This window comes from Leptonychotes weddellii, chromosome 12 (assembly GCF_054177405.1).
Source record: "Leptonychotes weddellii isolate Sample4059 chromosome 12, ASM5417740v2, whole genome shotgun sequence".
In the NCBI taxonomy this organism is placed as follows: Eukaryota; Metazoa; Chordata; class Mammalia; order Carnivora; family Phocidae; genus Leptonychotes; species Leptonychotes weddellii.
In genome coordinates, this window is record NC_138380.1 from 37,300,596 (window position 1) to 37,317,323 (window position 16,728).

Consider the following 16,728-nt stretch of genomic DNA (forward strand, 5'->3'; position numbering starts at 1 on the left):
TTAAAAGACGCAAATTTTGTTTTTCCCCCACAAAGTCTTTTACCTTCACTACCAGGTAAGGGTTGTTGGTTACTTGCTTCTGAAAGCGGCTCTCTGGCCCTCTTGGCGTGAGTCACAGACCTTGCAGCTGCCGCGGGCCTCTCGGCCATCTTTCTCTGGAGGTTCTCTCGCCTGGCACGGGTTCGTTCCAGCAGTTTCTACGTATGTAACACAGCGGCATTAAAACACAAGTCTAGTCAAAAGTTCACAAAACCTGAGGTACCTTCTAAAATCACCAGTTGCCAGGTAAGGTAACAAATACACTTCAAAAGTGAAATCCTATGTAATTTAAGTCAAAATTTACCAAATAAGCACCCCAAAGTCAATATTACTACAGATCCAACATGAATAAAATGTGTAAAGTTGGTTGTATGAGATTTAAAATGGCCAGAAGTTTTTTCTGCTTCCATCCAAAGGTAGAATCTATTTTCACAGCCTTGCATTGGGCTGGCCTTATGATTTACCTTGACCAACAGAATGAGGCAGAGGTGATACTGTGTGACTTTCAACCCTGGGCCTCAAAGGTCTTAACAGTTTCTCTTCTCATTCTCTTGGAACACTGCCACCAGGTGTAGAAGCCCAGGTCAAGTGTGCTAGAGACACCTGGCCCAGCTGAGAGCTAGCATCAACCACCAGACTTGTGACCATCCAGTCCCAGATCATTTGTCAGATCCCTGCAGCCTCCAGCATGACCCCAGGGGACACCACTGGAAACACAACCTCGGGTGAGCCCAACACAGATTGCCAAGCCACTGAATCATGAGAAATAATGCGGTGGTTGTTTTAAGCACTTTGGTGGCGACAATAAGTCTCCCAAAGATGTTCATTTCCTAATCCCGTCAACCTGTGAATCTGTTACTTTACTGGGCAAAAGGGACTTTGCTGATGTGATTAAGGGTCTTGAGATGGAAAGATTATCCTGGATTATCTGGGTGGGCCCAATGTAATCACAATTGTCCTTATGAGACAAAAAGAGTCAGGAAGGTCAGAGATGTGACAACAGAAGCAGAGCTTGGAGTGATGGGATTGGTGGCTCTGAAGATGGAGGAAGGGGCCACATGTCAAAAAATGCAGGCGGCCTCCAAAAGCTAGAAAAGGTGAGGAAACCGTCTTCTCTAGAGCCTTCAGAAGGAACACAATCCTGCCAATACCTTGATCTTAACCCAGTAAAATCCACCAGCCTTATGACCTTCAGAAGGTAATAAATATCTGTGATTTTTAAACCACTAAGAGTGTGGTAATTTGTTATAGCAACAAAACTAATACAGCCACTAAGATTTGGTATAATGGTAAATAGCAAGAGATAACACATATTTAGTCCTTTGAAAACATGACATTTCCTAAGATGACAAAAAAAAAAAAAACACTAAAAAAAAATCCCATGTTTTATTTAACTCAATATCAATATATACTAAAATGATTTTAAGTTGGTATCTTAACCATTCCATAAACTCATGACTACTCTGTTCTTACCCTGAATCAACTAATGCTTCTATTCGAATAAGCGTAGTAGAACAAACACAAAACCCTGTAAAACAATTCTTTTTCTTTCAAAAGTACACAACTAAAGGAGGCATGCAAATTATTGGTTGGAGTTTCTTTGCCCTGCACACACAGATACAGTATTAGTGAAGACTAAGGAATTGCACTCCCATTTGACCTTTTTAATTTCCTTAATTAAAATAGAATAATTATTCTTTAAAATTCCTCTGAGTATGCAAAAGAAACATGAACTAAATTTGGAAGGTACAACTCTCCATTTTTCTTAGGAATGATTTCCTCACTATAAGAAGTGCGGCTAAATCTAAATGCCATGTCACTGAAAGAGTTAATTTATGAACCAAATGCCTCCCAAGACACAAGACCTTCAACCTTTAAATAAAGTCTTCAAACTCAAAAGTGATACATAAATTCATATATATCTAATTTCCCCATGATAAAATATATCACTCCCCAGATACACAACTAGACTAATTTTATTCATTCATGGACATGCCCACATTCCATTCTGGTCAGTTAGAATACTTGTGAGTCAGTGTATCTTCAGTTACTCTGAGCAAGAGGTCGGTTACAAAAGAATGTGGCTTTGCCATTCAAACATACACAAGTACTCTATTGTCTATATTAGATTCAAAGATTTCAAAATTTAAAAAAAAATTGAAACAGATAAGCAAAAGTTGCCTAGTCTATAAAATAAGAACTAAAGATTAATTTAAAAGAAATTATATAACTAAGGAACATAAACTCAACAGTTCAATAAATCTAAGTCTCTATAAAAATGCATCAGGAATTCAAGGGTTCTTTATAAGGTACATTCCTTCAAATATCACACCTCCTTCTTTAAATAATAGAGGCATAAAAAAAAACTACAATAACGTAACTGGGAAATAAGACATTCCACATGGATGAATCTAAAATAAATGAAGCTTTAGTCCTTAAGCAATTTCTGCCACATACACACCTGAAATCATTTCTGATAGTAATCTTTCTAGGAGGTATTACTGATTTCCCTACCTTCTTAAACAAAGTACACTCAATATAAATTATTATTTTCAATATGCTCTAACAGCATTCTTTCCCAGGTCAATACAGAGAGTTTCATGTAATTCTCAAAAATAAGAGAAACTCCATTCAGAACAATAACAGCATGTTTATTTATTGCACAAGAGAAGATGTTTTACAGACTATTTTAATTGTGGCTTTTTTAAGGATCCTACACAGAAAGCTCTGACTTAGGCACACCTAGCTCTGGGGTCCCCTATGACATTCTCAGTCTCAAGACTCTCTCTCTCAAATAAATAAAATCTTTAAAAAAGATTAAAAAAAAAAAGAAAGAAATGGCAAGGCAAGATTCAAAAATCAGGCTCCAGAGTTTGGGCTCTAATCAGTTTGCTATAAACCGTCTTTTAAATGGCTCAGTCCGTTAAGCATCGGACTCTTGATCTCAGTTCAAGGTCATGAGTTCAAGCCCTGCATTGGGCTTCACACCAAACTGTTTTTTGACTAAATCCAATTGTTCTTTTTAAGAACTTTTTGTCAGGAGAACTAACTTCATATTAACATAACTTTTTAAATGTTATCAGCTGATCATAATAATAAACATCTGCCTTAACTTGCTTGTTTGTGCATGAATCAAGATGGCTTTTTTATTTCTGGTTGGTCCAGGAAGAATATAGAAAGACACTGCCCTGTGGACCTTGTCTAGATCCTTATTCAAATTGCAAAACCATGAGACACTTAAGGAAATCTGAACATTGACAGAATATTTGATGATATTAAGAAATTGCTCTTAAATTCTTAGGTGTGATAACAGCACTATGATTTTTTTCAAGTGCTTAATAATAAATACTGAAATTATATGATCTCTACAATTTGCTTCCAAATAATTCAGTGGGAGGGACTGGAGGGGAATACAGTGAAACAATATGGCCATGTGTTGTTGCTGGGTGATGAGTCCATGAGGAGTTGTTATACTTGAGAATTTGAAATTTTCTACAATAAAGGAAAGAACATGGCAAAAATGTTCTAACAGTTACTGTTGTATATAATTATTTGTTTGTAAAGTAATTTGCACCAAATGGCTCTTTTCTTTATTATTTCAGCAGAATGTTATTGGATGTGCCTGATGTTAGGGAAACATCTCTCTGAATAGGAAAGAACAGGCCTGCATTCATAAAGCTGACAATCTGGCAGGAAGTATATTCAACAAGTAAATGCAAGTGAGAGGAGCACTGTGAAAGGTGATCCGCCCTCTGAGGAAGGGAAATCAGAGTGCGAGCTGGTGGTTAAATCAGTTTGCCAAGCAGCAGGGGCAGGGAGAGAAGAGTGTGCCAGAAAACACCAGTGTCAGCAGGAGGAGAAGCAATGCACAACAGCCTCGTTTGACGAAGAGAGTGTAGAATGGTTGTACCTTTCTCAACTGGAGTTACCAAGAGAATTAGCCCTAATGCCCTGACATTAATGTAATGAATTAACATCTCTGCTATCCTTGTAGGATGGCATGGTTATGAATCACCTCTGGGAAAATTAACAAAATAGTCTCTCAAATCATTTTCTGTGGTTCTGATAAGGAACTCTGGTTGAGAAAATCACTTTAACTTATTTTCAGTCCTTTAAGACAAAGAACTGTACCAGTCCACTTCTGTGTGCAAAAATATTATGAATGCTATAATTAAGCACCTAGTCATTGGAACCAATTCAAATAGTTCACTCATTACCAATTAAGGAAAAGATGTCAAAGCCGTTTATTCCAACTGCAACCGATCTTTTTATAATGTAAACCGTACATGTGTCTGAGCACACTGTAAAGCGAAAGCTTTCTTTCAAACAAAAGTTTCTTTCAGCTGAGATTTGTACTAGCTTCGGAATGGTATTTTCAAGTAAAATGAAATACAATTTTCAGCCAACTTTCAAAATGCTTTGTTCCTGTCAGCTACTTAGGAGAATAAAAAGAACATTTGGGACACATAGGGCTAATGTTTTAAGGACTCTTATCCTAGCTTAGGAACATAAAATATCCTTTTTAACTTCAAAGTATGTGAAAAATATTTGGTGCACAATCACCCCTATTCCTTAAAGCTAATACAAAAATGTGTTCTGGGTTTTCTGTCAGAATCCTTAAGTAAGGTTAACAAATTAATGTTTTCCCCTAAAAGATTGAGAATTTGAAACAAAAATAGTGTTATGTTTGAATACAAGTAAACTGTTAACTGTTGAAACTTTTAGCATCTTAGACTTATGGAATTGTAACTACACCTCCCAAAAAAGAGTAGAAAAAGTATTTCTACTCTCCATAGCATTTAAGTTTTTGAATCTAGTGTAGAGACATTTTTAGGCCCACTTTGCAACAACTCAAGAAATAACAGTTTGAAACTTGCACAACAACCTAAAGAAACAGGAACTGTCCTGGAAGAAAAGGAAGTGGACAACTGACAACACGAAAACTCCTAAGTATGTCCATGCACATTCTCAACAAGACTGCCCAAGGATAGAGAAATAATTGACACAATGACGCAATTAATCCACATTCATTTTCCAAAGGACAAAAGACAAGCATTGCTGTAATGTTATGCTCCATAAACACACACAAAGGTTTACTATTTCTTTACTCTGCTTTTTTAAATTGTCGGCTTTTAATTTTGTTTGTATATATTCGGCTAGCACTGTTTCCTTTCCATTCAAGTGTCAATCCCGGGGATGAAACTTCTTCCCTACTTAACTGAGTAATCAAATCTGAAGAAACCACTGACTCTGTAGGAACGGATGCAATGGTTTCGGGTATTGGCTTATTTTAACGTTTTGCTGTCATTTCGTTAACAGCATCTTTTAAATGCATAGCATTCTGCGGGCCTCATGAACCCCGCAAATCACATTCCATTTGCAGGCGGCGGCTGCACACAGCACTGAGTCATTCAAGCACCCGACTCCACCCTACACCTTATCCCCGCTTTCACTTCCAGCAGGATCAGTTCCGCCAGGCCCCAACCTCCCCCTCGGAAAGGACAGGGCTCCACTACAGAGGGGCGTTACAGTAATCGGGGCTGATAGCAGGCTTTTCGCTACCGCCCTTTAGGGCAGACTCAAAACTTTCCTCCCTGAGCTCCCACTGCAGGACCGTAATACGTAAGCAACGGACCCACCGCAGCCGCTCAGCCGGCTGCGTCCTCCCCCCACCCCCTTCTCCCCTACGGCTCTCCCAGGCAGACCCCCCGCACCCACACGCTGCGCAGGCGCGCGCACGCGCCCTCCGCCCGGTGGGCTCAGAGGTCGACGGAAGGTGGGAAAGGTTAGGGTAGGGGCCGACAGTGGCGATGGCAGGCTGCGCCCGCAAGTTTTCTCACCTCGGTAAACGGGTCCATCGCCCCGGACTTCGCGTGTCGATTGCAAGACGACGGAAACGGTGGTTCAAATTCAGAAAAAGAAAAGTGAGTTTCGGTTCAGTGTGTCACTTGGAGAAAACCAGAAGGCCGGGGCGGGGAGGACTCTCCCAAACTACTCGCCTCTGCCCCTCAGCCTCCAGTATCAGATTCGGCCTCCTGCGGCCGTTCAAATTTGAATTTCAGCGCCTGTACAGCGCGCCTGCGCGCGGGGCGGAGCGGGACACGCCTCTGCCCGCCCCGGCTCTCGGTCACGTGGCCGTGCCGGGCCGCGGGCGTTCCGCTGGGTAGCCGGCCTCCTGTCGGTCGCACCCCAGCTCCGGAGGCCGGGATGGGGCGGAGGTGCGGCGCTCCCGGCGCTCCAGGCGCCTCGGGGCCCGAAGCCCCACCCCAGCGCTCGCCTGTTTAAGCTGATCCCTTGGAACCTTCCCGCCTTCCGTCATTCCTTAATACAGGATTAACAGCCCTTGTGTTTGAAATCCCACTGGCCTGGTGGCATCTGTAGCTTTCCGCCCGCCCCCGCGTCGCCCTAATGGGGACTGCGGGCTTGACCCTCACGAGGGGCTTCTCTAGTGTGGGTCCCCGGATAACTGGGGCTAATGACCCACCTCGGGCGCTAGATACCTTTCTCATTGGGAAGATAAGGCTATAACCTTAACAGACTGTGTGAAAAGTTCATACACAAAACTCCTGTGGTGCCTTTCTATTTTAAATCCCATCCAAATTTATACAGTGTTAGAGCTGGAAAGATGAAGAAGCCATCCACCTTGATGCTTTTACAGCCGAGAGCGGGGAGACCCTGAGACAAATAACTCTTGTCCAGGAGAAATGAAAATTCCATTCTCAGCTCATGGTCCTCTTTCCGTCACGAGATCAGCTGTGTCTCACGATTGTTCTTCACAGATTACTCGGAATTGTAAAATACATTATGTAATTACTGTATCAGATTCCTTTCTTCAGCAGGTGTGTGCTAGGGCTTGTAGAGACAACAGTTCTTGACTTGTTAGCTGAAAAGCAACACCATGTAGATTAAGGAGTGACTGCCTAACGGCTGAACAAACCAAAACTATTTCTCCCAAGTAAGATGTTTTGGTATATTTAATAACCTTACCATCTTAGCATTCAGTAGACATTACAAAAAGTATTTCACTAATAATATCTTTAATTTGAATTTTGAGCTATAGGTTGTAATAAAAAGAATTCTGAGGGTGGAGTAGGAAGAAATTGCTTGGGATTTTGGCTCCACAAGGACCATGTGACCTTAGGCAAATCATTTAATCCACTATTTTTAAAACCTTTTGAAAATATAGTTAGGGCGCCTGGGTGGCTCAGTTGGTTAAGCGACTGCCTTCGGCTCAGGTCATGATCCTGGAGTCCCGGGATCGAGTCCCGCATCGGGTTCCCTGCTCAGCGAGGAGCCTGCTTCTCCCTCTGGCCCTCCCCCCTCTCATGTACTCTCTCTCATTCTCGCTCTCTCAAATAAATAAATAAATCTTTAAAAAAAAAAGAAAAAAGAAAATATAGTTAAGGCTGACCTAGAAAAACCCCCATTTAATCATAAAGTATTTGACATAGAATTTCATGAAGTTCATAGTCACCAAGTTAGCAACTTATGGTTTGGCTTCTCTGGATTTTAGTTTACTCATCTATAAAACAGGAACCATCAACTGCCCTGCATTCTTCAGAGTTGTTAGGAGGATCAGATGAAAAACTGAAACAGAACCAGAAGTATTCTGTAATAAGCCACTACTCAAGTGTTTGGTGTATCAAATTATTTTTTTTTTCCAAATTATTTTTAACTCAAAATATGCTACTTATGAACCAAAGAGGAAACGATGTTTGCATTTTTTTCACTGCTAGACAGGAAAGGTGTGTGTATGTGTGTTGGAGGGGAGGGAAGAGAGTGTTTTAAACAACACTGGAGAAGAAGTTATTAGAAATTTATGTAGTCAGTGTGCCTTCCCACTTTGGCTTCTGTGAGCCTTAGATTCTTTATAACCAGGTTCTAGTCAAGACTAAAAGAGATACATAAAGCATATAGTACAGTGTAACTACTCCAAATATTTAATCTTCTTTCATAATCCCCTTATGTCTTTGGTCTTCACAGTGATAATGATGACGGTGAAGATGATAGCAACCACCAAAACAGTAGCTACAATATGTTAAACACCTCCCAGCTGCCAGAAACTGTGCTAGATACTCAAGTCTACTCACAGCCATTGCCACCCTAACTTGTCTCCTTTTCTCCATTCTTACCCCTGGTACTTCATTCTTCAGTTTATAAACTGGAATTAACTTTTCTCCTTTTAAAACTTGTCTTATATTTCCAGTTTACAAAAAAGTAATGAATACAACATAACCATGTACACACCACCTAGCTTAAAGAGATATATAATTTTATACTTGAAGTCTCCTGTGTGTCCCTTCTTAATTCCATTCACCTTCTGCTCCCCAGGGGTAAAACTAGCCTGATTTTAATGTTTATCATTCCCATGAAATTTATGTACTTTCATTACATCTACATATATATCCCTAACAGTGTGTTGTGATCTACATAAAATTTTTTTACTATATGTATCTTTCTGCAATTGTTTATTTTTCTGCTCCATATTCTTTTCATGAGATTCATCCTCACTAATAGCTGTATTACTTGCAATTTATGTATCTACTATCCTGTTAATGGATGTTTAGCTCATTAACAATATTTCATTCCAAAGATTCCGTGATACTATAAATTTTTTTATGTCTCCTTTATACACATGCAAAATTTTATCTACAGTAATGTACCTAGGAATTACTTTGATAAATATATTTCAATATTATAGCCAGATATTAAAAATAAATTTAATCTTCAAAATGATTGTCACAATTTTTACTTCAGTCAGCAGTACATGAGCATGCCTGCTACTTCAGTGCCTCCCTAACACGTGGATACTTTATTTAGACTTTGCCATTCCTGTCTGGGTGCACTTCTCTTACTCCTGAACTTGAGCATTATTTTCATGTGATTATTGGTCTTTCAGTTTTCCTTTTCTGCGAATTTCAACTCTATATGCTTTGCCTATTTTTCCATGCAGTTACTTAGTTTTTTCTTATTGATTCATAAGCTTTTTGTTGTTTGTTTAGTATTTTCTGGAAGAATAACTATTTTTAGCTTGTAATTATCTTTTCTTAGTTTATGGTTTATCTTTTCACCTTAGGATGTCTTGGATGTAGAGAAATGTTTAATATTAATGTAATTAGATATATGTATATTTTCCTTTAGGAATTGTGCTTTTTATGTTTCAAGAAATCCTTCCCTACTCTGAGGCTATAAAGATGTTCTCCCATATTTTCTACTAAAATGTATTGTTTTCATCATTTTGTCTTTAAATTATCTGGTTTGATTTTTTTTTTATTTGGATAACCAAATGTCTGAGCAGCACTTTTTTGTCTATTCTTTCCCCACTGACCTGTAATGCCACTTTCGTAATATATCAACTTTTTATGTATATGGAGGTCTATTTTGGAGCTCTTTTTTCTATTCTAGTGGTTCATTTGTCTATTCTTCTCCCAATATTAAACTGTCTTAATTATAAGTATTGATACCTGGTAGGAAAGTTAAAAATTAAATTGACTTGGCTAATTGACTTGGCTCATTTGGCTCCCTGTTTTTACAATGTACGGTCAGATTGTCAAACTCCACAAAGAAAAAAAATCCTCTTGAGATTTTTATTGGAATTGTACTGAATTTATCACATAATTTGGAGAGAATTGATGTCTTTGTTATATTGAGCCTTTCCATTTGTGAACATGGTAGATCTTCATTAATTTAGGCCTACTTCAGTATTTTCCAAAAATGTTTATAATGTGCTTCCCTACAAATCTTTAAACTGATTTATTCCTTTGTACTTTTGTTGTTGTTGCTACTTTTTACATATGATATCTTTTTTTTTTTTAAGATTTTTATTTTTATTTATTTGAGAGAAAGAGAGAGAGACAGAGAAACAGCATGAGAGGGGAGAGGGTCAGAGGGAGAAGCAGGCTCCCCGCTGAGGTGGGAGCCCGATGTGGGACTCGATCCCAGGACTCCGGGATCATGACCTGAGCTGAAGGCAGTTGCTTAACCAACTGAGCCACCCAGGCGCCCCACATATGATATCTTTTTATTTATTTTTAAATCATCACTGGTATGTAGGAACATAACTGATTATTGCAAACCTACTCAACTATCTTACTAGTTTTGGTAATTTATTTATAGAGAAGGATCTTTTTAAAATGTAAATTAAGCAGTGTCAATTCCTTATTCAGAGCTAGTTCATGTCTTTAATTGCAATTAGAATAATTTCCAAATTCTTTATCATATCTACAAGGCCCTAAATGATGTGGACTCTGTTTTCTTCTACAGTACTCTCCCTTTTTTTCCACTAGGCTCCAGCCTCATAGGCTTTTTTTCTGGACAAAAAAAGACTAAATTCCTTTTTTCTTCAAGAATTTTCCACCTCCTAGATGCTGCTCCTCTAGATCTACCCATGTCTGGCTCCTCATTAATTGAGTGTGAGCTGGAACATACTACCTCCTCAAAGAAGACTTCCCTGTTTGGGTGGCCACACCCTTCCTCTCTGCCCCCTCTCCCTGTCACTTTCTATCCTATTATGCTGATTTATTTTCTTCATTGCATTTACCACTTATGTGGAATTTTTTTTTTTTTAAGATTTTATTTATTCATTTGTCAGGGAGAAAGAGAGGGAGAGCACAAGCAGGGGGAGCGGCAGGCAGAGGGAGAAGCAGGCTCCCTGCTAAGCAGGGAGCCCCACGTGGGACTTGATCCCCGGACCCTGGGATCGTGACCTGAGCCCAAGGCAGACGCTCAATCGACTGAGCCACCCAGGCGTCCCTATGTGGAATTAGTTTTGTTATGTATTTATGTTTATTATCTGTCTCTCCTACTAGAGTGTAAGCTATGGAATGGCAAGAACATGTCTTATTTATAGCTGTAACCCAGCACCTTCTGGGAACATAAGTTCAGTAGAAGTTTGTTGAATGAATGAGTATAAAATAAGTATTATTCCTATTTTATTTTATTTTTTTAAAGATTTTATTTATTTATTTGACAGAGAGAGAGAGAGACAGCAAGAGAGGGAACACAAGCAGGGGGAGTGGGAGAGGCAGAAGCAGGCTTCCCGCGGAGCAGGGAGCCCGATGCGGGGCTCGATGTGGGGCTCGATGTGGGGCTTGATCCCAGGACCTGGAATCATGACCTGAGCCAAAGGCAGACGCTTAGCAACCAAGCCACCCAGGCGCCCCAAGTATTATTCCTATTTTAGAGATAGGGAAACTGAGATACAAAGAGGCTAAGTGATCAGACCATCACCTAATAATTTGAACCAGATCTGTCTGACTTCAAATCCTAGACTGTTTATAATTTAGACATTTCAATTAATTTATTTGGATCACCAAAAACACAATAATTATGTAAATGTGCCCTCGAGCTACATCCAAAGGCCTGAAAAATGGCAACCATGCTTTGCTCTTGGAATTGCTTTCTTAAAAAAAGTTCTTTTTTGGGCGCCTGGGTGGCTCAGTTGGTTAAGCGACTGCCTTCGACTCAGGTCATGATCCTGAGTCCCTGGATCGAGTCCCGCATCGGGCTCCCTGCTCGGCAGAGAGCCTGCTTCTGCCTCTGACCCTCCCCCCTCTCATGTGCTCTCTCTCTCAAATAAATAAATTAAAAAAATCTTTAAAAAAAAAAGTTCTTTTTTAACTATTGAAAAGAAATGTATGCTGTAATCACATGATTATTAGTAGTTAGACTATGCAGTTTGGCTTAAATGATGTTAAGATTGTAAAAGTCATTAGAACTATCTTCCCTGTTTTTTTTTTATTTATTTTTTTAAAGATTTTATTTATTTATTTGAGAGAGAGAGAATGAGAGACAGAGAGCATGAGAGGGAGGAGGGTCAGAGGGAGAAGCAGACTCCCTGCCGAGCAGGGAGCCCGATGCGGGACTCGATCCAGGGACTCCAGGATCATGACCTGAGCCGAAGGCAGTCGCTTAACCAACTGAGCCACCCAGGCGCCCTTTCCCTGTTTTTTAAATGAAAATCGCAACCTCTCAAGTTATTTAGGTAAAGACCACAGCTTATTACATTAACCTAAGAATAGAATCAAGGCTATGTAGATTAAAGGTGACACTTATAAATGAATATTTGCTCTTTCTAAGAGACTTCCTTTTCAACAGAGGAAATAATAATCTTATCTTTCACAGCTAAAATTGATGGAGGGCTAAAAACAAGCATTGGAAAGCATTTACTCAATAAAGACACTCCAAATGTTATACATTTACAGTTAATTTTTCAAAATACATTCGCACTCATTTCATTCACAAAATAATACAATGTTGTAAATATTCTTATTTTTACAGGAAGAGAAAAGGCCAAGGTCTAACCACAAGGCAATGGCAAGAAGGATTAAAGTGAAATTCTCTACTTCAGGTTATCTGGCTGAAGGGCCACTTCTTTTACACATTTATTATAATGAAGAAATAGAACCATCAAAGAATGTTGTATACATGTTACGGAAAAGGGTTGTTTTATTTGTTACGATCTCTGCTATTAATGGTCCCTAGCATCACATTCTAATGGTTCTTAGCATCAGGTTTTTTTCTTTTCTAATTTAATCAATGAAAATGTTTCATATTCCAGAGTGAGGGAAAACAAATTGTGCTTTCTGAACATACTGTATTGTTCTTAAAACTCAATGTAACTACAGTCATACTATTTTCAAAATCTATACAGCTTTAATCTCCTTTTTACTTTCTCAAGTGGTGAGTAAGGGTATTAAGAGAATTCATATTTAAAGGAGTACAGCAAATCCTTTCATAAAGAGGAACAATTCTTTTATGTACTTATCACACCATAATTTATATATTGGTAACTACTTTTTCTACCTAATTTTTTTTAGAGATATTTTTATTTATTCATTCAAGACACAGAGATAGAGAGAGAACATGAGCAGGGGGAGAAGCAGAGGGAGGGGGAGAAGCAGGCCCCCTGCTGAGCAGGGAGCCCAGTGCAGGGCTGGAGCCCAGTGTGGGGCTGGAGCCCGATGTGGGGCTGGAGCCCGATGCGGGGCTCGATCCCAGGATGCTGGGATCATGACCTGAGCTGAAGGCAGACGCTTAACCATCTGAGCCACCCAGGCGCCCCATACCTAGATTTTTTTTAAGCTATATTCACAGAGCCTATTTTTAGATGTTTAAAATGATCCATATTAAAGAAAAGCAGATCTTAAATATTACAAAGTAGCAGAAGCCAATGTTCCTTAAACATCAAAATCTCTCTATTGGATATCAAAAATAAAATCTTCTTAAAATGGATGTCAGAAGAAGATTCATTGTATTCCATTGATGTTTGTCATGAACTTATCTTCCAAACACTTCAAAAACATCTCTTCACATACTACTTTTAGACCATGCTTCTTCTACTCTCTCATTAATGCTTCCAAATTTTGGCATGTGTGACATTCACGTTCACTCCCCACTTCCTTGCTTCTCGGAGTCAGGCACCATCCTGGTCTTTCTCTGCACCATTCAGGCCTGACGTGAAACATGCCATCGAGAAATGTTTGCTGATAAACACAGAGACCACAGTCTCCTACACCCTGACCTCACCATTCCTCAAAGCTTCCCACAAGACTGACCTTTTCCTCTCTTCTGCTCAGCCATCATATGTATGGCCATACTTGTATGCTAATCAACATTTGGAAGTGCTCCATCGCTAAGATTTCAAACCCAAAAACTGGCCTCCTGATTGTAATCTCAAATCCTTACCTCTTCTCCACTGCTGCTCACTCTTGCTAAACCTGCAAGCCCCCCTAACCCTAACCTTCAGTCCATTCTCCTTTCTTAACTTTTGGGCACATTAAAAATGTTATAGCCCATTCTCTAAATTAGCCCTGATCTCCCATCTTGCCGTTTTCTATGAGGCCATGTGCTAAGTAGTTCAATCTATTGTGAAAAGGAGGGTAAGAGAAAAGGGAGTTTAAAAAAAATTTAAGGGGTGCCTGGGTGGCTCAGTCGTTAAGCGTCTGCCTTCGGCTCAGGTCATGATTCCAGGGTCCTGGGATCAAGCCCCGCATGGGGCTCCCTGCTCAGCAGGAAGCCTGCTTCTCCCTCTCCCTCTACAGCTCCCCCTGCTTGTGCTCGCTCTCTCTGTCAAATAAATAAAATTTAAAAAAATAATAAATAAAAAATAAAAAAAATTTAAGAGCTTGTAAGGATCCTAATTCCGCCCCTTAAAATAGTACAGGAGGAAACAAGAAGATTATGACTAGTCTAAGATTTCCAGAACTTATTGGCCCTTTCCAGGTCTCTCCCCCAAACACTGTCCCACTCCTTTATGTCTTACCTGTTCCCTACCCAACCAGTCCCCAAAGGAAACCACTTCAATATCATTTTCCTTGGGCCCTTGTCCTTGTTGCATTTAACTTGCCAATTTCTAACCTATTTTTTTCTATTTTTCTTGGCTTGCTGAGCATTGAGCCAATTCCATTTCAAATTTATCCCAACTAACTGAATGTTTCATGTTGCTCAGAATCCTTTCATTCTTATCCATTTGAGTCCCTATTAAATTCTCTATCAGTTTCCCATCCCACTCTCTTACACTTCTGCAAATGAGTTTACTACTCACTTTGCTTAATGTTTAATGCCAAGGAGAGTAACTTAATAGAAAACTCTCAATTATTTGCTGTTTCCTGAACATACCCTGCTCTGCTACATCCATGGCTTTCTCACCTTGATCCTGCTATTGAAATGTCCTCATAGCACCTTTGGGTATATCTGTATGAGGCCAGCTGAATATCATGTCTCAAAAGGTCACCACCTAGTTCATTTTCCACCTTAGTACTCAATTTGCACCGCTTTATTTTGATATGATTTCAGACTTATAGAAAAGTTGCAGAAGTTTTATGGGGCGCCTGGGTGGCTCAGATGGTTGAGCATCTGCCTTCAGCTCAGGTCATGATCCCAGGGTCCTGGGATCCAGCCCCGCATCGGGCTCCTTGCTCTGCGGGAAGCCTGCTTCTCCCTCTCCCACTCCCCCTGCTTGTGTTCCCTCTCTCGCTGTCTGTCTGTCAAATAAATAAATAAAAAATCTTAAAAAAAAAAGAAAAAAGAAAAGTTGCCAAAGTTTTATACATATACACATAGAAAAAAATAGAATTCAGATGTCTTTCAACCAGATTCGTAATATATTAATGTTTTACTACATTTGCTTTCTTCTCATTCCCTCTCTTTCTCTCTCTCTGTACACATACACAGATACACATATTTACATATATATATGCATAATCTAAAGTATTTAGGGGTAAAAGGGCATCATGTCTGCCAGCTAATCTTAAACAGGTCAGAAAAAAACACACATATAATACATATATATATAGTTGTATAGTTATGTATATATTACTCCGCATATGTGTGTGTATATATATGTATATTTGAGAAAAGGACTTTGTTGGCTCCTTCTCCTTTGCGCCACAACTAAATGGCTAAGAACTCTAAATTCTACCCTGAGCTCTCCTGTCTACCTATACACCCTCCCTGGGTGATTTCATCAGTCCCATTGACTTAAAATACTGTCCCTATACTGATGGCTCCCAGATTTATTTATTTATTTAGCATGATCCAACCACCTATTTGAAATATTGACGTGGACTTCTAACTGGCATATTAAACTTAACATAACCAAAATAGAATTCCCCACTCAACCTGTTTTTCCCTCATCTTCTTCATTTCCACACATAATACTACTATCCACTCAGTTGCTCAAGCCAAAAACCTGGGAGTCATGTTCAATTCCTTTTTCCTCCCCTCCCCACATACTCAACCTACTGATCAACTCCTCTAAATATATGCTGGGTTGTCTACTTCTTTTCCTCTCTACAGCTCCTATTCCACTCCTAAGCCATCATCACCCACACTTGGCCCACTATAAGTCTCCTCTCTGGTTTCCCCACTTCCATTCTCACCCTCTTATCTATTGTCCTCAGAACAGTCAGTACAGTCTTTAAAAACAAATAAGCCATATTATGTTACTGCCCTGTTTAAAATCAACCAGTGGCTTCTGATTGCATTTCGAATAAAGTCCAAATTCCTTTTGCTGGCCCCCGCCGACCCCTGAGATCTTTTCTCCTACCACTTCCCCCAGCTCACTGGACTCCAATCATGCTGACCTTCATGTAGTTCCAGGATCATGTCAAGACCATTGCCATCTCAGGGCTTTTGCATTTACAATCCCCTCCACCTAGAATGCTTGTCTCCCCAACCCCCCACCCCCCACCCAGCCAAATTTACTATGGCTGACTCTTATCCTTCAGATCTCAGCTCAAAAGTCTCTTTGTCAAAGAGGCCTTTTCAGACCCCGCCTAGGACAAGTCACCATCTAGCATACTTCCCTGATTTACTGTACTTCATAGTACCTATCGGTAATTATACTTTGGTTAACTTGATCCTTGTTTGTTTCTCCCACTTAACATATGTTCTAAGAGAACTGGGACTCTCACCACAGCATCCTTGATGTATGTGCTCAAAGACTGGTTGATATGTGTACACCATGTTTACATATGTGTATATGCACTATCAGTAAGTTCTCTGAGGGTAGGTATCATATCTTCTTCATCTTTTTGCCTTGTATATAGGAGGCACTTAACAAATCTGTGGAAGGAGTAAACTAATGCACATCTTGTTTTTTTCAAAATAAAATTAAGACAGGCAATTTTTTTTTGTCTGATTAAAAAATATCCTTCCTCCCCCAATCATTTACAACAAAATATCCTA

At 39.7% G+C, this 16,728-nt stretch overlaps 1 protein-coding gene across 5 annotated transcripts in view; it reads right to left on the reverse strand.

The window, feature by feature from the left end:
• ANLN (anillin, actin binding protein) overlaps positions 1-6,106 on the reverse strand; it is a 48,915-nt gene extending 42,809 nt beyond the window's left edge. For 2 of the 5 annotated variants that reach the window (XM_081800251.1, XM_081800249.1), the window contains exons 1-2: positions 5,880-6,106; positions 44-197 (exon numbers count right to left, since the gene is read on the reverse strand). In XM_081800251.1, the coding sequence (XP_081656377.1) occupies positions 44-197; positions 5,880-5,897 (172 nt within the window). In that variant the 5' untranslated portion in view covers positions 5,898-6,106. The remainder of the gene's footprint in view (positions 1-43; positions 198-5,879) is intronic. The other 3 variants (XM_081800250.1, XM_081800248.1, XM_081800252.1) reach the window with 2 other exon arrangements.
• Between the last annotated feature and the right edge of the window lie 10,622 nt (positions 6,107-16,728).